General features: G+C 42.2%; 3 protein-coding genes across 6 annotated transcripts in view; 1 reads left to right on the top strand and 2 right to left on the bottom strand.

The window, feature by feature from the left end:
• The first annotated feature begins 470 nt into the window (after positions 1-470).
• Positions 471-1674, top strand: ostc (oligosaccharyltransferase complex subunit). Its single transcript, XM_077588250.1, has 4 exons — positions 471-684; positions 1067-1160; positions 1229-1426; positions 1493-1674. Exons 1-4 carry the CDS (start codon positions 546-548, stop codon positions 1509-1511), a joined length of 450 nt encoding a protein of 149 aa, XP_077444376.1. The 5' UTR covers positions 471-545; the 3' UTR covers positions 1512-1674.
• A 128-nt stretch (positions 1675-1802) lies between these two features.
• etnppl (ethanolamine-phosphate phospho-lyase) lies at positions 1803-9002 on the bottom strand. 2 transcript variants are annotated; one of them, XM_077588254.1, is made up of 13 exons: positions 8854-9002; positions 8654-8772; positions 7580-7739; positions 6131-6245; positions 5597-5690; positions 5020-5136; positions 4863-4945; positions 4542-4767; positions 3479-3633; positions 3321-3410; positions 3121-3251; positions 2069-2139; positions 1803-1961 (listed from the first exon to the last, which is right to left on the bottom strand). In XM_077588254.1, the coding sequence occupies exons 2-13, from the start codon at positions 8744-8746 to the stop codon at positions 1893-1895; spliced, it is 1404 nt and encodes a 467-aa protein (XP_077444380.1). In that variant the 5' UTR covers positions 8747-8772; positions 8854-9002; the 3' UTR covers positions 1803-1892. The 2 variants fall into 2 exon arrangements, with proteins under 2 accessions (XP_077444380.1, XP_077444379.1); XM_077588253.1 differs by having other exon boundaries at positions 6131-6205; positions 8854-8996.
• A 116-nt stretch (positions 9003-9118) lies between these two features.
• col25a1 (collagen type XXV alpha 1 chain) overlaps positions 9119-22685 on the bottom strand; it is a 79702-nt gene continuing 66135 nt past the window's right edge. The window contains exons 14-34 of one of the 3 annotated variants that reach the window (XM_077588251.1): positions 22420-22482; positions 20525-20593; positions 19062-19106; positions 18940-18984; positions 18786-18863; positions 18648-18671; positions 17689-17733; positions 17572-17616; positions 17409-17489; positions 17282-17344; positions 17154-17204; positions 16795-16821; positions 16620-16700; positions 16387-16422; positions 16135-16188; positions 16008-16061; positions 15914-15940; positions 15335-15388; positions 13805-13882; positions 11633-11671; positions 9119-11496 (exon numbers count right to left, since the gene is read on the bottom strand). In XM_077588251.1, the coding sequence (XP_077444377.1) occupies positions 11494-11496; positions 11633-11671; positions 13805-13882; positions 15335-15388; positions 15914-15940; positions 16008-16061; positions 16135-16188; positions 16387-16422; positions 16620-16700; positions 16795-16821; positions 17154-17204; positions 17282-17344; positions 17409-17489; positions 17572-17616; positions 17689-17733; positions 18648-18671; positions 18786-18863; positions 18940-18984; positions 19062-19106; positions 20525-20593; positions 22420-22482 (1062 nt within the window). In that variant the 3' untranslated portion in view covers positions 9119-11493. Of the gene's footprint in view, positions 11497-11632; positions 11672-13804; positions 13883-14105; positions 15389-15913; positions 15941-16007; positions 16062-16134; positions 16189-16386; positions 16423-16619; positions 16701-16794; positions 16822-17153; positions 17205-17281; positions 17345-17408; positions 17490-17571; positions 17617-17688; positions 17734-18647; positions 18672-18785; positions 18864-18939; positions 18985-19061; positions 19107-20524; positions 20594-22419; positions 22483-22685 lie in introns of all 3 variants that reach the window. The other 2 variants (XR_013297175.1, XM_077588252.1) reach the window with 2 other exon arrangements.

The raw sequence follows: 22685 nt of genomic DNA on the forward strand, positions 1-22685 counted from the left end.
TCATTTATGACTATATTGTTTAAAACAATGAATTACATATTAGCATTAAATATCAAAACGTTTGCCAATTAAAAAATGGAGTATCAGACCCCAACTTAATGAGCAAGGTACTACTTTAAAGCATTTTTTTGGTCATAACATTAAATCAAAAAGCATTTAGCCTTTGAATTAGATTAAAAATATACAAGGCTTAAGAATGAAAGATAAAAGATTAAAACTTTTATTTTGAGTGAACACCTTATTGCGTATCTTTAGTGTGTTAATCGTCCATAAACAGTGGTTTAGCGCCTCCTGGTGGAAAAATGTTGAAGGCTCTTCACAGAAATGTACGCATCTTTTTAAATTTATTTTATATACTAATACATATACATTTTCTACTTTTAATTCATTTTAGGGCCGTAGTATGTTACGCAAAGCGCAATAGTTTAAAGTTCAAATAAATTAAAACAAAGAATGACTTACTATTTCCGGGACACGTCACCGAAATAGTCGCTCAGTAAAACGACAGACGAGGCAAGAGAAGCATCTCTTTTTTCGACCAAATTATGGAGACTTTATACAGCTTACCGTTCACTGTGCTCGAATGCCCCAATGTGAAGCTGAAGAAGCCGTCTTGGGTGCATATGCCGTCCGCCATGACCGTTTACGCAGTGGTCATCGTTTCCTATTTTCTCATCACCGGAGGTAAAGCAACATGCTAACGGGCTAACATGGATAATAACTATAAATATTAGATGTACACTAGTTGTGCTCGAATACGAAATTGTAAGATTTTGCACGCGTGAACTGTTAAACGTGTATTTTTGTTTTCGTTTTAAACGAACTGAATAATAAATATGTTTGGAATTGCAGTCGGGCACGCATTTAATACGTCACTGCGGTCGCATAGTTCTGACGTCGAGCCTATGTGTATTGTATGAACTGTGTAAATGTGTTTTTCCGTCATATTAAGTAAAATGTCAATACTTTTGCAAATAAACTACCCTTAAGTGTTAAAACGGAATGTTTGCACAATAAAAGTCAAAATATTACATAGCAATTACTAAAATATTTTCGGGCAAAACAGGTATCATCTATGACGTCATTGTCGAGCCACCTAGTGTCGGTTCGATGACCGATGAGCATGGACACCAGCGGCCGGTGGCATTTCTGGCATACAGGTAGGAAAAATTAATAAATTCTTACTGTACATGTTGATGAAAATGATCCAAACCTGCTGTTTGTCAAGGGTTAACGGCCAATACATCATGGAGGGCTTGGCGTCCAGCTTCCTCTTCACGATGGGGGGCCTAGGCTTCATCATCCTGGACCGTTCCAACGCACCCAACATCCCCAAGCTCAACCGCTTCCTGCTCCTCTTCATCGGCTTCGTCAGCGTCATCCTCAGCTTCTTCATGGCCAGGGTGTTCATGCGCATGAAATTACCGTAAGTCACCTAGAAAAAAAAACCCAGACATTCCTCGTGCCTGACTTTCCCCCTTTTTTTGTTTAGTGGCTATCTTATGGGTTGAAAACCTAAACTGGAGTCAACTGTGGGTGATCATCATTTAGCCAAGATGGACTAAAAGCATTGACATCGCTGAAGAAATTTAACGAGATGGAAAACCAGCAATGGAGCAAAAAGTGTCATTTTTTTGTGAGTTTTGAAATAAAGTTGTTTTCACACAAAAAAAATCCAGACCCAAATATCTTCATATAACACATCAATTTAGCTTTTAATGAAAGACAAAATTACATTTCATATTGCACAAGTCATGGCTATTACACTCATACTTGTTTATCATCACATCCAAGCGATGGTGTTGCGCATGTTAATATACATTTCTTCTGGTCAGACCTTCAAAATAAAATACGGACCGCACCATGATTTGACCAATCGCTTAGTTTTTCTCTCACGAAAGCTCGACACCTCTGCACGCCAAGTCAGAAAGATGACACGGCGTGTGTTTATCCAGCTCCGCCTTAATTAAATAAATACAAAAAAATGAGCTAAAATAGTTTCTTGCCATTCTCATAATAGCCAAAGTTTCTATCATTATGTAAAAGAAAGCTTCATTTATTTACTCACCATTGTTTTACGAACGTTATTCTCTCCATTTTTTATACTTGCACTTTTCAAACCTGTTGCTGCTTCAATTTCTGTCCAAAAAAAAGATATATTTTTATGACTTCATAAGCAAAACAAACAAATTTGGGTGTGTGTTTGTCAATAGCCGACATCCAGTCCCTTCAAAAGGATTGGACATCTACAAATACCGTATTTTCACGACTATAAGGCGCACATAAAAGTCTTAAATTTTCTCCAAAATAGACAGGGCGCCTTATAATCCAGTGCGCTTTATATATGGACCAATACTAAAATTGTTATCACGATAAAATAAAATAAATCAGTCTATAGGACAACTACGGCAAGCAGCCCCCGACTACTATTTTCCTGTAGATAAAGTACTGCGTAGTGACTGCTGGGATATATAGTTTTTTTTTGTCAATACACCCAATGGATTGTGGCCTGGCGATCGGCATCAACACTAGCTAGCTACTATTTGCGAATGGATTGTGGCCTGGCGATCGTCATCAACACAGTTGCAAACCATGGAAGACAGCCTTGGAATAGTTACGCTAGCTACTAGCTAGCTACTATTTGCGAAAGGATTGTGGCCGCCTGGACGAACGTATTAAACTCAGCGTTTTCGATGGACAATTGTTCAATTCGGACACAGAAAATGAGGACTTTGATGGATTTGTGGGTGATGATGACGTGAGTACATTGTAAAATGGCTAAATAAAGTACAACCCAACTCAGTCTTGCTTCCGTTGCCTTTTTAAAAACGTGTTTTTAGCGTGTATATAGCGTATATATATATATATATATATATATATATATATATATATATATATATATATATATATATATATATATATATATATATATATATATATATATATATGCCATGCCTGGCTGCGTCTATAAAAACGGTGCGTCCTTTGTGTGTGTAAAATACAGAAATAGCACTCGTTGACACTGCGGCTAAAAAAACGATGCGCCGAATAGTCGTGAAAATACGGTAATGCGAATAAGAGTATTTTTTCAAGCAAAACACTTGACAACGGGACACACACCTGTGAGGATGGCGTCCAATTTGCCCACCACAAAGTCGGCGTCCTCAGCGCTGAAGCACATGGGGGGCTTGAACTTGAGGACGTTGCGGTGCGGCCCATCGGCACTCAGCAGCACCAGCTGTTCCTTCAACCTGAGGGGCAACGGCGTCCCAGACCAACCCCAGGCCGGCGACGCCCCCCCCCCCCCGAACATTCCTTACCTACATATGACCTCATTCGCCTCGGCGGTGGCGGGGGTCAGCTGGGTTCTGTCCCTCACCAGTTCCACACCCACGAATAAGCCGCGACCTCTGCAAGAGGTCACGCTGTCATTCCCGGCGACCGCCGCGCCCTCCACGTCGGCAAACCCAAATAAGACCTGATGTCCCCGATCAGAGGGTGTTTTTCTTTTAGCTTTTCCAGCAGGGACGTCAGGTAGCCCCCGACCCGTAAGGCTCGACCCTGGAGGTCCTCCTTGGCGATGACGTCCAGGACGGCCAGGCCGATGGCGCACGAAACCGGGTTTCCGCCAAACTGGGAGAATTGCAAGCAAATTCAATGAGAAACGACTTGGAATTGTTTGTTTTGATTGGAACGGCAAATCATACCTTTCCGACTTAATCGAGACTTGGCTAGCCTGTCGCTAGTTATGCTACCGATCAAGCTTGGCAAGTCAAATTAGCATGAAGCGATTAACCGAGATTTAAAGTGGCAGTACTGCTTCGTATCCCTCGCGATCGTATTGTATTCACTGCTATATTTTTCATTTTGGTGCATTTTTTGGGTCACTCCCAGGTGATGTCAGTGGCGTTGACGACAAACCGGTTTTTGTTTTTAGACCTGGGCGTATGGAATTTGACAGTACTGACTTTACAATGTTGTCATTGTACTCAATTAAAACAAAAAATAGATTTAATTACATAAATTAAGCGTCCTTGGTGAACCTGGTAAGGATAAACGGAACAGAAAGTGATTTTTTTTCAAATTCATTCATTCATTTTCTGAACCGTCATATCTTCACAAGGATCGCAGGGGGTGCTGGAGCCTATCCCAGCTAACTATGGACACCAGGAGGAGGAGGGCATATCTGCTTTGTTCCGTCAATGGCAGCCAAGACCCCCCATTTATTTTTGTTGGATTTTTTTAAACCTCATGTGTTTTATTTGACTTTTTGAGGCGATTTGTGCTTTTCATTGATTTCAGGGGCGTTTCAGTCATTTCCGAATTGGATATGAATGGAGCCTTTGCAAACCAATGGGATGTCCTTGTCAAATTTTGGTAGAATCGTGCAACATTTTGGCCCAAAAATGTGTATAACCATTGGAGGGGTTGATTTCCTGGACTGTTTAAAGCGCAAATAGTTTGAACTGAATAAAAAAAACGAAAAAGTACGGCAAAACTTTTGAAATTATTCTTACGTTTGGAAACAAATTGACCCCTACCGTGTTGAAATACTCCATTCCGGACGTGGCGAAGGCCTGGGCGACTTCCCTGCTGGTGACCACGCAGGACATGGGGTGTCCGTTCCCGATGGGTTTCCCCATGGTGACAATGTCGGGGACAAAGTCGTCCCCTTGCAGCTGGAAGGCCCAGAAGTGAGCGCCGACCCGGCCGAAGCCCACCTGGACTTCGTCGGCGATGAATAACCCCCCGGCCTGGCGGACGTGCCTGAAAAAGGGGGACGGACGCGGGATGATTTAGCCGATGGCGAAGTCGGCCGACCCGCTGTCGGCGAAGCCGGCCGACCCGTTATCGGCACGTACTCGGCCACTCGCTGGAAGTAGCCGGCGGGGGGGACGACCTGCCCGCCGCAACTCTGCAGCGACTCGGCGATGAACGCGGCGACCTGCGGCAGAGGGCGGGAGGAAGTCGCCCCGCCTTGTCGACGTTCTCTTTGCGAACACCATTGGTCGAGGCTACCTTGCTTCCTTTGCTTTGCACCTGCCGGATGATGTCCCGGACTTCGTCGGCGTACGCTTTGGCGGCGTCCGGGTGGTCTCGCCTGTATTTGCCGCGGTACACGTCTGGGCTCGGGGCCTGCTCATAGAAACATATTTACCATATTTTCTCGCATATAAGCCGTATTCGTAACAAAAACATGACTGAATCAAGGGAACGGCTTATATGCGCACAAGACTTGCTATACTCAAAGTAACATGTACTATTTGTTGGTTGTTTTCTGTTTTGCAGTCAGATAACAAACATTACTGGATGAATTATTAACTTCTTTATGATATTGACCTTAATAATGTGCTTATGATTGATACAGTATCTCAGAAATACCACGTGCGATGTGTTTTCTTAAGATTTTCCCTTCACAGTAACACATTTGTACTCCCTATTAAAACCACGAATATGGAGGTGAAGATTGTGAATCAGAGGGCGGCTTATACGTGAGAAATTGTACAATTCAACGATTTTAAGGCCATTTTAAGGGTATGGCTTATACGTGGAGGTGGCTAAAAATTGGACATCCATCGCCGTCAATGACACTCACCACGTGGACAAAAGGCGGGTGCGACGCGTTGGGCTTGTGGTGGAATTTGTACGGGCTAATTTCGATGAGGGACGTCACATGTCCGTGATAGGCGCTGCAAAAAATACAAACAAGCAGTTGTCAGATAATAAATTTAAAAAAAATTAGGTCATATTTAAATAAATTTAAACTACTATTGTACAAATCTTTCAAACATGTTAAACTAAAAAAATAGAGTATTTTAATAGTAAATTTTTAAAAATATACACAAGTACTTTAAAAAAATCTGAAAAACAGTATAATCTTTTTAGAAGGGGGAAAACCACTGCAAACACTGTATTTTTCATATTTCAAAAAGTTTTTAATATCCTTTTTAGGGGCGTGGCTTAAAAAAAAGAGCAAATATTCTCACATTCCTGTCATCAATACTACTTACATTTAATTTCCACCAAAAAACCCACAAGTAAACCAATTGATTAACCTTTACAGCTCTAGCCCAAAGAGCCACCGTGACTTTGACCCCATGCGTATTTGCCCCGGCACGCGCACACTCACTTGTCCAAGGTGACGATATCTTGACTCCCCGAGTACTGGCGGGCGAGGCGGAGCGCCAGGTCGTTGGCTTCCGATCTGGAGTTCAAAAGGGCGTGCGGGTCACTTAGCGCAGTTACTGAGTCACCATTAAACACACACACACACACACACAAAAACACACACATGCTAGAGTCCCGGACACGTGATTCATCTTAGTTTCCAGGCACGATGACAACACATTTGGACGTCGAATTGTCCTCTTATTTTCAATCGGCATGCGAAATAGAAAAGATAAAGTTGCTCGGTTATTTATTGACATGTATCGATGCCACGTGACCCGCGGCTTATCTAAAACACGCTAACAACACGCCCATATCGGGGTATGCGGGACTTGGTATGGTTTGATGATAACGTTTCCAAGCTATTGTTTCTGTGGTTCAATTCAGTGACATTTTGAGCAATTTTCCTGGAATTTATTCAAATATAAGCCGCAGTGCATCTGACCGATAGATGTCCATTTAACCCCAATTTAATCCACGATCCTAGACCAAGATTTGGGAACCTTTGTGATGGAGAGCCATTAATAATTCATGTTTTGAAATATTGTTGCCCAGAGAGACACATTTTCTTGCATATTAGCCGCCTCCGCGTATAAGCCGCACCCTTCAAACTGTCTTAAAATCGTTGCATTTTACAATTTCCCTCATATAAGCCGCCCCCTGACTCAGAATTTTCACCTCCATATTCATGGTTTTAATAGGGAGTACAAATGTCTTATTTTGAAGGGAAAATCTTTAGAAAAATCATCGCATCGTATTTCTGAGATACTGTATCAATCAAAAGCACATTATTAGGGTCAATATCATAAGGAAGTTATCAATTCTTACTGAAAAACAGAAAATAACCATCAAATAGTAAATGTTAATTTGCCGACATCCACTGGTGTGGGTGAGTTTTTCACGTTTTATGCAAGATACGGTAATTTTTTTCTTGAATTTCATTCCTAGACATCAAAATACATTTAATTTTCCGCGTTTTATCTGTTTATTTTTTCTCTATTTTGAAATAAATGACCGTATCTGCCACATTGTCTTGCGTTATGGCGTTTTGTCTTTGTCACCTTGCAGTTTCGTGGATGTCAAGTCTAATTTATGCGCATATAAGCCTTACCCTTGATTCAGTCATCATGGTTTTAGTTACAAATACGGCTTATACGCGAGAAAATAGAGTGTTTAGCTATTTTCTGAACTTGACAATGATGGACATCCAATTTTTGAAACGAGCCCCTCCCATTCAAAATGAACTTTGACGATCCGCCGAGACCGGTTAAAGTAACCACTCAACGACAACATACATAAACTCGACCGCGTTTGTATATCCTGGCCATTGTTTCCCCAAACCGACGAGTTTTCTGCAATGGGGCGTCGCCGCAATCCATAGAAATCCTGCCCACCCCAATCGAGTGCTCACCCAGAGTTGACAAAGTAGAAGACGGAGAGGCGGCTGGGCAGCGTGGCCTGCAGCCTCTGAGCGTACAGCACCAAGTTGTCGTGGAGGAAGCGCGAGTTGGTGTTGAGCTCCCCCATTTGCCGTGCGCCGGCCTGGACCACGTCCGGGTGGCAGTGACCCACTGGAGGGGAAAGACCAAAGACCAGAACCCCCCAAAAAAACGTTGTCCTCAATTCAAATCACAGTTGGTTTGCAATATTCCCTATCTGACCTCTTTGACCTTTGACCTCCCCACCCTATAGCATTTCATATAACAAACACACCCTGCTAACCTGACCAAAAACACACCAGTACTTATTTCAAAAATATTATGACACTCATATTTTAATCCATAAAACAAATTCAAATCATAGTCGGTTTACAATATTCCCTATCTGACATCTTTGACCTTTGACCTCCCCACCCTATAGCGTTTCATATTACAAACCTGACCAAAAGCATACCAGTACTTATTTCAAAAATATTATGACACTCATATTTTAATCCATAAAACAAATTCAAATCATAGTATATTTACAATATTCCCTATCTGACCTCTTTGACCTTTGACCTCTCCACCCTACAGTCTTTCATATTAAAAACACACCCTGCTAACCTGACATAAAACACACCAGTACTTATTTCAAAAACATTATGACACTCATATTTTAATCAATAAAACAAATTCAAATCATAGTTAGTTTACAATAATCCCTATCTGACCTCTTTGACCTTTGACCTCTCCACCCTTACAGTCTTTCATATGAAAAACACACCAGTACTTATTCCAAAATATTATGACACTCATATTTTAATCAATAAAACAAATTCAAATCATAGTCGGTTTACAATAATCCCTATCTGACCTGTTTGACCTTTAACCTCCCCACCCTATATTATAAACCTGACCAAAAGCATACCAGTACTTATTTTAAAAATATCGTTACGCTCAAATATTAATCCATTGGACAAATCAATGTCCAATAAAACATCACCCATCAATCCAGGTTCCACAAAACATGACAAAAAACGAAAAATAAAATAAAATAATCCCACCGTGAGCCACGTTGTTGATGCAGTCCAGATAGCGCCGACCCTTCTCGTCGTACATGTACTGACCCCTGGCACGCACCATTTTAATGGGGTCATCGCTGAAGAAAATCTTACACGAAGGCCTGCAGAAGATAAGACAAAAATGACATTTTAAATATAACAATCAGAAATAAAATGCTTGAGAAAATCCTCCACTTTTTTACCCAATGAGATTTCGCCTGAGGCTTATCGTCTCCGATTTGCTCAACTTCTCCGCGCACATCCTGTCAAGTGTCCCGGCGACCAGTCGCGCACGCACTTTTTGCACGTGTGACGCCCATTTACGTAGGAATGGCCTTCGACATCTTCACCCTGCTACTCTGCTGCCCCCTAGGGTCAAGGTGTACTCATCACAGGCAACAAGATTTTTTTTTTTACTGAAAATAATAACCATCAATGGCAGACAACAAAAAAATCAGCTACGACGTGTGCATTTAAAAGACTGTTTATTTGGCTCCGACAGTACAGTCATATAATGAATGCTCTGTAACACGTTTTTTTAAAAGAAATTTCAATCAAATTGGTAAAAAAAAAAATCCAAACAAATAAAACCCTTAATCACAACCAAAAATAATACTTTTTTTGTCCTTTTTTTCCGAATACTGGATTGAATAATTTTGGCACTTCTGCACACCATTACAAAGCAATTAAAAATTCCGCCGGAATCCTCACCAAAAAAAACCCCACACCAAAAAAAACCCCCAAAAATAGCTGCACATGCTAACGACAGCACCGTGTGAGGATAAACACCAAAATCAAAGAGTAACACAGACAAAACACAACATACCAGAGGAAGGGCCGCCATTTTAAGTGTGAAATATTTATCCTAAAATCCAGTTTCCAATAAACCACGCCCCCTTACCAAGTGGCATATTCAAAAACAGGCAACACAACTCAAACAAAAAGAGCCACAAAACCCGGAAATGTGACGTTCCAGCTGCTCACGCGAGGTGATGATAAAAATTGCACTTTTTTGTCAAATGAACACACACACAAAAAATTAAAAAAAATTAAAAAAAAACAGTACGTTAACTCGTTCCACTATACATAACATATACCCAAATATTATTTTAGCGACCCGACTACATTCAATGCAAACCAGGAAGAGGCGAAAAAGCAACGGTGCGTCGGTTCGAACCCGACGACAGTTCGGGCCGTCCCAAATAAAATCTGACGCGTCGAAAATGCCGCTTTCGGAAAGCCGAGCCGTTCAAGAAATAATAAAAAAATAAATTATGTCAAGATCAAATACAAATACACTGTATATGCAAAAAAATAAATGGTGTCACGTACAAACAATCGGACAGTAAAGAAACACGTGAAAAATGGTACAATCCACCCAAAAATTTGGGGAATAAACGATCTCGCATAGCAGCGGCTCGAGAAAAAACGGCATTGTGGGTACATTTATGACTTCTGTGCATGCAGTGGAGGCAATGGATTTTGTTTAAATCAACAAAATTCAATCCGGACTTCTTATTTACTCTACTTTTTGGTCATATTTTGTTTGTGTACCAAGTGGTCGTAGTTCATTTGAAGCTTTACAGTTTTGAAAAAAAAAATCACCAAACCAGGTCCTCTCAAATAAATGCAAGAAATTAAAGTTAGCTATAAAGTTTTTGGTGAAGGAATGAATCAAGGCACCAAAAGTTATAATACTCCAAAATAGACAAAAAAACAACAACAACCCAAAATATTATTGTTAATAAAGCCAAAAAACTGGACAATTTTGAACCAATTCATCCCGAGTCCCATTAATTTGAATGAAAACCCCCATAATGCACCTGGGCACGGAGCCGTTTATCCATTAAATCCTTATCCGGACCAAAGTTTGATTCAACTTTTTCCCGCGTTCTTCAGTCATGGGCAATTTTTCTCAAAATTCCGCAAAATTTTCTTCGGAAAAACTGCTGGTTTGGACTACAACGGATGGTGAACCGGTCTAATAAATCTGCCCAGGTGCCTTTAAACAAGAAAAACGTAAAAACATATTGACCCAGCCCCCCCACCCCAAAAATGGAAAAACACCTGTCACCAGGAAAATTTGCAGGTCCCAAACTTCAAAACTCCCGGACAACAAAGTCTCGGGTTACTTGCGCTAACCCAAAAAAGAAAACACAATTGCTTCCTATCAACGCTTTCAGTAGAGACCAAAATAGGGCGTCGGCTTGGGGGGGGGACGCCCACCGCGACTGAAACCCTCGGCGGATTCTAACCAGCGCATCCGAAAAGAAGGCGTGGCCTCCGGGGAAGGCGGCGTCCGTTCCCGAACGGTTAAAGCGACAAACATCTCAAACTTTCGGGACTTCTCAGGCTACCAGCCATGGCGTGACTCCCTTGGGAAGATTCAGGAAATGCGAAAATTATGAAAAAAAATGCTCTCTCGGATTTTTTTTGTTAGTTTTTCCTTTGCGGAAGCCAAAACATTGTGCGCACCAGATGGAAAAAAAAAACATGCGGGTGTTTGTTGCCTTTGACGCGGGGGGGTGAGTTGTGATGATGGGTTAGCGAGCCGGTCCGAATTCCCTCGCTTCGGCCGCCAATCCGAGTGGACCCGGGTAAGAACCCTGCGGAACTCCGCTCCCGAAACCGACAATGTGAGAGAGCAGCCATCTGGTTTTTTTTTTTTTCATTTTCTCCACACGTGATGTGAGTAGAAGCAGCTTTCGGGCGGGTGTTGGTTTTGCATCCTCATATACATAGATTTCTTTGTTTTTTTGTGGAATTCTGATTTTAAAAAAAACTATAAATACCCCTAAAAAGAAGCATTATTTACAAACTCCATGCGTTTCAGGTTAGAATGATCACTGCAAGAAACACAAAAACAGACACGGAGAGAAGTGCATGAGGTGGGCGGACATTTTGGAACTTTTTTGGGGGTGAAATCATGCGACCAACTCTGACAAGTTATGAAAATAAACAAAAAAATAACGGTTTTATTACCTTCTGCCAGCAGCCGGGCATCGGTAACCCATCGGGACCCTGCGCACAATGCAAAAACGCACAATATAGACTGAACCAGCATTGGAAAATGGTTTATGAATTCATATATTTATTATTTTTAATGTTTTTATTATTCTATAAAAATCTAAAAATATATGTGCTTTGTTCGTCTTTTAAATAGTTATTTTTTGTCTGTATCTGTTTTATTCTATATTCTATTCTATTAGTTAGCCGATAGCTAAGTTCAAACGAGCATTTATTGGAAAAAAACAAGCACGTATAATATGAATTTTCATGCAATTATTTTACATTTTTTTCACCTGTCATCTTAAGGAAATGTATTTTGATATGATTATGGATACACGTCTAATTTCATGCAAATGATACACACGAAAATGAAACAAATAGCATGCAAGCTTTAAGCTAACAAGCCTTTTTAAGTCCATGTTTAACCATTGACGGCCATATTTCAAGAGTTTCATTTAATATTTGAGCGGTTCCACCAAAAACAGATAAAATTGGATTCTTAAAATTGCAACAATACCTGATGCGCCCTCAATAACCACATTTTTGTTCTTAAAAATTGAGAAATTAGCGATTTCACAGCAAAAATCGACTGTGCGGTAAAAGAAACAACAACAAAAAAAACGAGCAAAGTTGTGCTATTTTTCCATTTTAAGGTCATTTTTAAAGTGAAATTTTCTGAGGTGAGAGTTTTTCTACACTACAAAGAATAGACTCATATTTTAACACAGAAGATCTGATTTTGGTGGAACACCTCACGCGTGATTAAAAAACCCGCAAAAAACAAGAAAACCCGTTCCGTAACATCGGATTGGTCCCCCTCTTGGGACGGTCTGGCCCAATTGGTACAAGAACAGGAAGGAACGAGTTAATGGAGAGGGCTAGGAAATCCGTTAGCACCATGTTAAAGGATAGCTTGAAAGGGGTACTCGGACGATTCGCCAAAAGACGTTTCACCGACGGTCGTTTGGCCGACGGACAGTTCGCCGAACGGACGTTTCGCCGAAACGGGATTTGCGCGCTTGCCCCGCCCCCGGATCGTGTGTGTACATGTTTTTCAACCTCGGCCCGCGGGCCATATACGGCTTGTTACAGATAACATTCATTTAGGAATAACAAGGGCATGTACTGCCCCCCGCTGGACATATTTCTAAATACAAGTACGTACTACAATGTGCTGCCAATTTTTGATATTTTTTATTTTATCCTTGCGTTTAAAGTAGTAGCCATTTGGAGATGACGCAGAACAGTACGTGACAGAAGAAATAGAGAAAATAAAGTAGTAGTAACAGTAAGTACTACTGTAATGAAATTGTAAATCCAGAAATCCTACTCCAGAAAATTTACACCAGCATAGAAAACGTTGAGATTAATCTTTGAATTAAGGTTATCAGCAAATCATTTTGAATATATATTCCCTAAAATAAGGGGAAATTATTTAAAATTAAACTACAAGTAAAAGTGTGTTCCATGGCATTTTCAGGCATTGTTCTCTAAGCCCTCTAGTCTGTCCAAGGCACTTAGAATTTCACATAAGTCTTCTAGTGTTGTTTTTTCTCAGTGTCAGACATCAATCCCCAGCTTTGATGAATTACATTGCGTGTCCAAATGTCTACTACTTTAAACGCAAGGATAAAATAAAATATCTAAAAAATTGGCAGCACATTGTAGTACGTACTTGTATTTAGAAATATGTCCAGCGGGGGGCAGTACATGCCCTTGCTATTCCCAAATGAATGTTATCTGTAACGGGCTGTATATGGCCCGCGGGTCGAGGTTGAAAAACATGTACACGATCCGGGGGCGGGGCGAGCGCGCGAATCCCGTTTCGGCGAAACGTCCGACGGCCAAACGTCTTCCGGCGAATCGTCCGGTCACGCTTGAAAGGAATCGACTGCAAGAAAACATTTGCATTTTTTAATCGGGGGAGAAAAGGTTGCGTTAAAGGGACTTGCTAGCTTATCCGAATTGTCGTTTCTTCATTTTTTCTTTCATATTGTTGGAAAAAAGGCAGCGTGCGGTCAACAAGTTAGTCGGATGCAGTGGGTGTTGTGCGACACAAGATGGCTGCCGGTCTTGGTGTGATGACTAACGCGGTGAGAGGCATGCAGAGGGGTCAGTAGTGGAGGAAAGAGAGGAATACTGTACCAATTGGCACGGGGCATCCAGCCCGTCCAGACCTGGTTGCCCTGGTTCCCCCTTTTCACCCTTAAATCCCCGGAAACCCTGTTTGCAAAGATGACCTCGGAGTGTTACTGGACAGAGGCGGACCGTTCTCGACGCGTGGGAAGGAGGAGCTAACCCCGGGCCCTTGGCCGAGGCCGCAATCCAGCCCGTAATCTGGGTCTGCGAGCCGAGCCTCGGTGTGGACGCGGGGCGCCCCCCCTTGTCCGGGGTGACCAACCAACCAACCGCCCTACACGACTTCCAGCTCACGCTTGTGACATACCAATGGGCAGGGTGCATCTAATCCAGGGGCACCCTGTTCTCCTTTCTCGCCCTTAGGCCCTTTTTTGCCCTTCTTTCCCTTCTCCCCCTGCGGATACAACCATTTGGTCAAAAAAACACTTTTGGGTAAGACATATTAGAAAAAAAAGGGGAGAGATTATAAAGAAGGGGAGCCCACGACAGGGAGGGAGGTTAGATCAATTCTTCGGGAAAAGGAGATTATCGTTTTGGCCCGAATGTAAGACGACACCCTCTTTTTCAAGACTCAAAAAAGAGAATTTTTATACACGGTTATAACGGTACACCTGAAACAAAGGATTATAATAATATATTTGAAAGAAAAAGCGGATTCAAATCATGCAAAAACTGTATCACGTATTAATATCATTTAAATGTGTACCGTATTTATTCCAGAAAAATTTTGGACCAAAAAACTGAAGCTAAATTCGGGTGTCCCCTCCGCAGCCATTGTAATGGGAGACAGAAAACCTGTCTTTGTCCACTAGATGGCGATAAACTACCTTCTTTTACAAAAGCCAGCTCTCTCCAAATAGCCTTTGGCAAGTTTATAGGGTAAAACGGGTAAAAAAAATTAACAATTTTTAAATATTATGATGATGAATTAGACTAGATTTAAATTTGTAAATTCCATTTGAGATATCTGGTGCCATCTAGCAATGTAAATGGGTATAATGTCTAGACCCTGAATGTAAGACGACCGATTCTCAGTCTTATTTCAATGCAAAAAAAAAACAGTCCTATATTCGGGCCAATACGGAATTATGGGAAGGGAGTGAAGCGGAGCACTTTTTAAGAGTGTCAAGGGCGCAAAGGATGAGAAAGAGCAGCCGGGAAAAGGCCGCTAACAAGGGAATCGTTTTTTTAAATGCAGTCGAAACACTTGTCATGCGCTACGACAAAGAGTGAAACGATACATCACGCACATCAGCTGAAAGAAGTCAGTGGGATAAACAGTTTTGCAGATCAAGCCAGGAAGAAATCAGTCATTTCAAACGGAGAACGGATGCTAAGAGTCTGCTGTCAATGGACCTGGCTTGGAATGACCATGAGGGAGACTGAGTGAGAACTGTGATTGGTACACATGCTCTGAATGAATCGGATATGGCGTTGTGAGGAGCTGGGCTGGGCTCGGCGGACTAAGAATTTGGGGAACAATCCTGTCCATTGACACCAGTCGTCTCGTGTTAGAATCGGCGCGACTACATCTACCTTCTCTCCTCTTTCCCCGAGGTCGCCCTTCTCTCCTCTCAAACCTGGCAACCCCTGGAAGAGGGCAACTTCATTAACCTCAAGGAAAACATACCGTATTTTCTCGCATATTAACCGTCTCCGCGTATAAGCCGCACGCTTAAAACGGCCCTAAAATCGTTGAATTTAACGATTTCTCTCGTATAAAATTCAATTTTCACTTCCGTATTCATGGTTTTAAATAGCGAGTACAAAAGTGAAAACTTTGAAGGTAAAATCTTAAGAAAAATCATCGCACTTGGTATTGCTGAGATAATTTGTGCGTATATAAGTCGCACCCTTGATTCAGTCATGTTTTTTTAGTTACAAATACGGCTTATATGCGAGAAAACACGGTACATGTGCCATGTCTCTGAAGGACATCGCTGGCTAAAATCCGAGCACCGTGTTCCAACTCGATTGGGATCGGGGGGTGGGGGTGAAGACGAATAGTAAACATGAAACCCCCCCTAATTAGCCAATGGATGTTAATGGGAGCTTTGGAATGATGACATGGCCTACGCGAAAAATTCCTTGTTTTTGACGAGTTTCGAGACTTACGTCCAAACCCGGTGTTCCCGCTGCTCCCTGCAAAAAAACCACGAAAAAAATGTCAACACTGCGGAAAAAAACGGAAAATAAACAATAAACTCACAGGCAATCCGTAGGGTCCCCTCGGTCCCAGGTCTCCTGCCGCCCCTCTCTCGCCCTAATCCGTCAGACGACAAAAAAATCAGACAACGTTTCAAAACGGATGGAACGCGGGGCCAAGCAGTTCTTACTCTGTCCCCCTTCGGGCCAGCCGGACCAGCCGGACCTGAAGGTCCGTCGGTTCCCTGCGAAAACACGAGTCTCCATGTTGAAATGCAATTCGAGGACGTACGTGTCCTCGTCTGGACGACGGCGTGCGCATGCATCGTTGCAGTTTAGCGCGTTCATGCTAACGAGGTTTTGTGCGTTTGGGGGATTATACAAAAAATACAAGTAGGGGGGGTGATGGATGACAGGACAGCAGAAGCCTCTTGGCCACTCACCCTCGTCCCGGGCTTGCCGTCCAAGCCGGAGGCTCCCTGGTGTGGTTATGGATGTATGAGTCACATGGACATGGACAAGGCGGGATTAGTACCAGATGAACACTCTTATTAGAAAACCATGGCAAGGTTTACTTCTAAAAACTTGGTTACTCATCAGGCAAATGAATGGCAACAAGTACACACACCGCAAATTTGTCAAAAATAACCACGCAAATGGATTCGGATGTACTTACAGGGAGACCTAAAGGTCCTCGGTCCCCCTTGTGACCTGCTTCCCCACGTGCCCCCTTAGTGCCGTGCAAACCAGGTTCGCCCTGCGTGGTAAAGACACACACCGAGCGGTTTTCAGACGCTTGACGTTACGATCGGGAACCGGACTGAGCCGGTTGAAGAGAGGACGTTGGATACCTTCGGTCCAGGGAAGCCGTGGGGTCCCTGAAAAACAGAAATGAGGACACTCAGGGTTCTCCGATCAGGATTTTAGTGGATCTTTCGATCAAAATGACAGCCAAGGAGTCCAAGTTACCTCCACCTTAATGTCATCATTACCGTTTTTGTCATTTTTGAAAAGCTTTAAATCAAAACTACTACTAGCCAATGTTCCCTCTAATTTTTAGTTTGTCTGGGCAGAAAGACAACCTCTGGATTTTATTTTGTGCGCTCCATATGATTTGCTGTGCGCAGAGAAGATGAGAGTAGTGCGCAATTGCTTAGAGGGAACATTGCTACTAGCTAAGAATAGATTTCATTGTCATTTATGAACTTACCATAGGTCCTGGGGGTCCGTGAGGTCCTGGAGCCCCTGGAGGGCCAGTGACCTAAGAAGATACTCACTTAAGTTACTTTATTTTTATTTTTTAAAGTGCAATTACTTGGCGAGCAAGACAATACTCACTGAGGAACCTTGAGGACCAGACAGACCTGAATCTCCTTTGTCTCCCTTGGCCCCATTGATACCCTTGAGAACAAAACAAGGACCTGAAAGTCACGCTTCGCCACAGCCACGTTTGCAACCGTCTTACAGGTAAGCCAGGTAAACCGGTCGCTCCCTTGTCTCCTGACGCTCCTGGCATTCCCATGTCTCCTTTAGAACCCTTGTAGCCCTGACAATAACGCGCTTTGTTGAGAAATCCATTGCCTATCTTAAACCGGTCCACACATGACCAGAGTAAAACGCAATCTTACACGTTCTCCGTCGAGACCCGGCAGGCCAGGCAGGCCACGGTCCCCCTGCCGGCGCAAAAAAACAAAAGATTGGTCGTCACGTTTTAGGTCCGTTCAACAGCGACGACTAGCACCTACCTTGATGCCATGCGGTCCTACTGGCCCAGGAGGACCCGGCGGCCCCTGTGAACAAGAACAGACCTCATTCTGTGACCAATAGGTGACCACGTAGAAGACAAGAACTTGACGCATGCTAAGGATGATCACAACGTGCTAGCCGGGCTAATCTGTTCTACTGGAGGTGATTTTACGGCACGTAAACGATTCAGAAAATGAATGATTTCCTTGATGAACGGTCGCCTTTTGGAATGGACATGCCAATGCTGAGGACGATTACCATATTTTTCGCATATAAGCCGCCTCGGCGTACAAGCCGTACCCTTAAAATTGCCTTAAAATTGTTGAATTTTACGATTTCTCTCGTATAAGACGCCCACTGATTCACAATTTTCGTCTCCATATTAAACTAGCCAGCAATGCTAGGCACAAGTGAGTGAGTTTTTTCACATTTTATGCAAGATATGCTGTTTTTTCTTGAATTTCATTTATTTTGTTTAGCGTTTTATCTGTTTATCTTTTCTGAATTTTGAAATAAATGACCGTATCGGCCGCATTGTCTTGCATTATGGCGTTTCGTCTTCGTCACCTTGCAGTTTCGTGCATGTCAAATCTAATTTGTGCACAAATAAACCATACCCTTGATTCAGTTATCATTTTTTTTTAGTTACAAATACGGCTTATATGCGAGAAAATACGGTAATTACTCAGAGCATACTAATAAGTACTTTGTGAATGATTACTTAAACGGACCGTGGAAATAAAAGCCTCGAAATGAAAACAAAAAAGTTTAAATAAAAATTGTTTTTTAAATCCCCCCAATTGGCACCAAGTTCAAAACTACTAAATCTAGCTTTCAACTGCATTGACAAATTTACATAACTAGACAGTTAACACCCCCCCCCCCCCCGTGCTCATGCGATAAACACAAAAAAAACAAAATGTCAAATTTTAGAACACACAAAGCCAATCATAATTACCGTCACTGTAATAGTGGTAATCTTCTGCAGCCGACCAAACGATTGGAAGGAGAAAAGACAAACCGACACGTCAACAGATCTTCTCAAACAGCGCAAAAACAGCACTTTAAAAACAAATATTGGCACCCGTTGTCTGACCTGTAACGCCTCCTGAATATTCCCGTTGTAATCAACGATTTCCGTGGCCCCCTGCTCTCCTTTTTGCCCAGGTGGGCCCTGTAAATGCACAATAGCAAATTTTAATTGATTGCAGATGAAAATTACAAACATGGCTTTCATTTTTACGTCTCACCTTTGGCCCTACCGCCCCAAACTCTCCTTTATCTCCAGTTTCACCCTACAAAGAGAACATCGATTAGGCTACATGGGCTAAAATTGAAAGATGAATTGGTGATGGGACAGAATTTATGTTACCTTTGACCCCTTGGAACCAGGTGTGCCCACCTCACCCTGCGAACCCTACCAAGGAAATGGTGATAAGTACCAGACAAAGTGAAGTCATTGACTCAAATCTGTTATATTTTAGTCTTTTTGGAGAGAAGTATTGAATTATTTCAAGGGTTGGATGTAAAATACCGTATTTTCACGACTATAAGGCGCATATAAAAGTCTTAAATTTTCTCCAAAATAGACAGTGCGCCTTATAATCCAGTGCGCTTTATATATGGACCAATACTAAAATTGTTATCACGATAAAATAAAATAAATCAGTCAATAGGGTACACCATCCTCTACAGCTCTTACAACTACGGCAAGCAACCCTCGACTCTACTATTTGCCTGTAGAAAAAGTACTGCGCAGTGACTGCTGGGATATGTAGTTCTTTTGTCAATACACCCAATGGATTGTGGCCTGGCGATCAGCATCAACACAGTTTTACGAAGCATGGACGCTAGCTGCTAGCTAGCTACTATTTGCGAATGGATTGTGGCCTGGCTATCGGCATCAACACACCTTAACGAAGCAACTTTGATGGATTTGTGGGTGATGATGACATGAGTACATTGTAAAATGGCTAAATAAAGTACAACCGAACTCAGTTTTGCTTCCATTGCCTTTTTAAAAACGTGTTTTTAGCGAGTGGGTGTAGCGTGTGTGATAGATGGTGTGTGTTTTGCCATGCCTGGCTGCGTCTATAAAAACAGTGCGTCCTTTGTGTGTGTAAAATACAGAAATAGCACTCGTTATTGACACTGCGGCTAAAAATATAAAAATACGATGCGCCGTATAGTCGTGAAAATACGGTATTCAATTTTGGACATTGGTTTTGAGACTATGGTTCAAATTATAACTTATTAGCATCTTATTTGCACGATAGCTCGATGCTATATAATACCGTCTTCGTTATCTGGCACCTTTTGGTTTTTCAATGCAATACTCCATTTTTTTAAAGGACTAATTAATTAGTGATGAGAATCTTGTTTGCTAAATAACTTCTGTGTTATATGACATTTTGACTCTAATTAACCCCGTGACCTTTTTGGTTGTTTTATGTATTAATTTATTACTGTGGAGAGCATATTTATATTCTGGGCTATTTGACCTATTGACCCCAGATTGGGGTAGATGATAACTAATACCTCATTGGTTTACAGCGGAGGTCCCATTACCCCCCTAAGAAAAAAATGACATGCAGTCATATTTCACTAAAATAACCGACTGTGTTTATTTGAGGTCCGTCCCTGATTTCATTTCTTAATAACCAGGCAAAAAACATCTGTGGGTCATCTGAGTTTAGACTAGAGTTTATTGAAGCTACCTGGCGAGTCCAAGACAGACGTAAACAATGGCGAGTTCCCATGGACGTTGACGTGATGCAAACTCCCAAGAGAAATTTAAGGTGTAGGCCGCTAAAACTCAACTAAGGCATAACATACCTTCGCTCCAACAGGTCCCATCTCACCCCGTTCGCCTTTCCCGGGGGGTCCGTGCTCTCCTCTCTCACCCTTGACACACAAATAAATGCTTAGTCTCAAAAGTATACTAATTTATTTCCCGTTCTGGTGCGTTCCCTGTCCTGAAGTAAGTAGAGAAAGCCAACAGATGGAGCTGTGGTAAAACTAAGAGTGAACTGGAACCCACCATCACCACTGACCATCTTCCTAAACAGTTTTTACAATACAAAAAAGCCTTGTGAACATAAGAAAACCATCATATTAAATATGCTTCCAGCCCCCCTATTCGTGAGTGGCGTGGGATTAATCCGCAATCCAGCGCAAACACGTGTGCATTATCCTCCAGCGTGTGTGCAGTGCCACAGCTGGCTTCTCAGTGTGTTAATGTCACAGCTCAAAGGAAGCGCACATTGGCTCCAATTGGCTGACATTTTGGAGGCGACACAAGCTAGCAGAAAAATGTATCCAGTCTTTCCTAGGCAACACACGTAAAAACTAGTAACTGAAATTTGAGTTCAATTGATGTCATTTTGAAGAATACTCACCAACAACGTGGTTTGATTGACTATCGTTTACTATTTACAATAGCCAACAGCTATCACATACAGACGCTCCCCTACTTACGAACGAGTTACGTTCCGAGCGATTGTTCATAAGTTGAATTTGTTTGTAAGTTGATTCAGTGCTATATTTTGTATTATAATTTATGTTTAAGGCCTATATAAGTATATTGAAGGTTTATATAAGTGCATTTGTATGTTTAAGGCTTGTATAAGTAACACGCATTGGTTTGTACTGAAAAAAACATTTAATAAAATGGAGGAATATGTACAGTACTGTATAGAGAGAGAGATTTATGTATTAGAAACTGACCGAAAGAAGCGATCTAACGACGATTGCACAGTTTTCTTCTTTTTTTCATCATAAATGATGTGGTAGCACTGTATGGCATCATTCAATTGATTTGCAAACTTTGTGCAACGTTCAATATTTGGGTGCTGCTGCTCGATCTTTCTGTTTATAAATGGTACTGACGGTCGAACGATTCAAGTTGTATGCCCGTGCAACGCTCACCACACTCACGCGCATCAAGCTTCGTTATTATTGCCACTCGTTTCAAATGAAATGGCTTGCCTCTTCCTTGCAACTCCCTCAATAGAAGCCTTTCGCTTTTTACCAACCATATTCAATAATGGATGCACGAGATATTTAATGATACAAATGAAAAAGATTCTTTGCGCACTGGAGATACGTTCACGCACTTCCGCATTGCAACGAATTGGACAGAAGAAGGTAGATGCTAGGTGAGCTGAGCTCTCACAGCGCCAGGCGTCGGTATTAGCGGCGGAAAGAAGCACTACTCGGAAAAAAATACAAAATCGAACTTACGAACATTTTTCGACATAAACGCAATTTGCAGACATGTTGGTATGTACCGTTGTTCGTAAGTCGTATGTTCGTAAGTAGGGGAGCGTCTGTATCAATAGACAACACTCATTAATGTCTAAACATTTTATACTCACGTCTTCTAAGCAACATGCAAAACTTTCAACCTGTACGCAATTGTTGCCATTTTGTCGAGGTTGAGTTCAAATCTAAAAAAGTTTGTGGCTATAGCAGAGGTCTACGAACCGGTTCTAGAGGGCCGCTGTGGGTGCAGGTTTTTGTTCCAACCGATCCAACATAAACAGTTCAACCAATGAGGTTTCTGCTGAAAAAAGAAGCACCTGACTGCAATCCACTGATTGCACTTCCAGGATACCAGATTGGTGAAAAGGTTTCCTCTTACCGGTTGGAACGAAAACCTGCACCCACTGCGGCCCTTTCTGGAATAGTTTGGGGACCACTGGGCTATAGTTTGGACACCGTGAACTCACCTTAGTTCCTGGAAGGCCTGGGAGACCGGGCTCTCCTTGAGGTCCGAGGAATCCTGGTTCTCCCTAAATGACAGAACCAAACAAGACATAAAACAGATAAACAGATTCCGACCCCTCCACCTCGAGTTCAAGATGCAAAGACAACCCGACAAATTTCCACGTCTACCGTCCCGATTTCCACCACCCCGGGACACGAACGCCCCCAGTCCTTGACTTACGAGGAGCGAGTTGACGCTATGAACTGCGGCGCTCCGTTTGACTTTGTA

This window comes from Stigmatopora argus, chromosome 20 (genome assembly GCF_051989625.1).
Source record: "Stigmatopora argus isolate UIUO_Sarg chromosome 20, RoL_Sarg_1.0, whole genome shotgun sequence".
Lineage (NCBI taxonomy): Eukaryota > Metazoa > Chordata > Actinopteri > Syngnathiformes > Syngnathidae > Stigmatopora > Stigmatopora argus.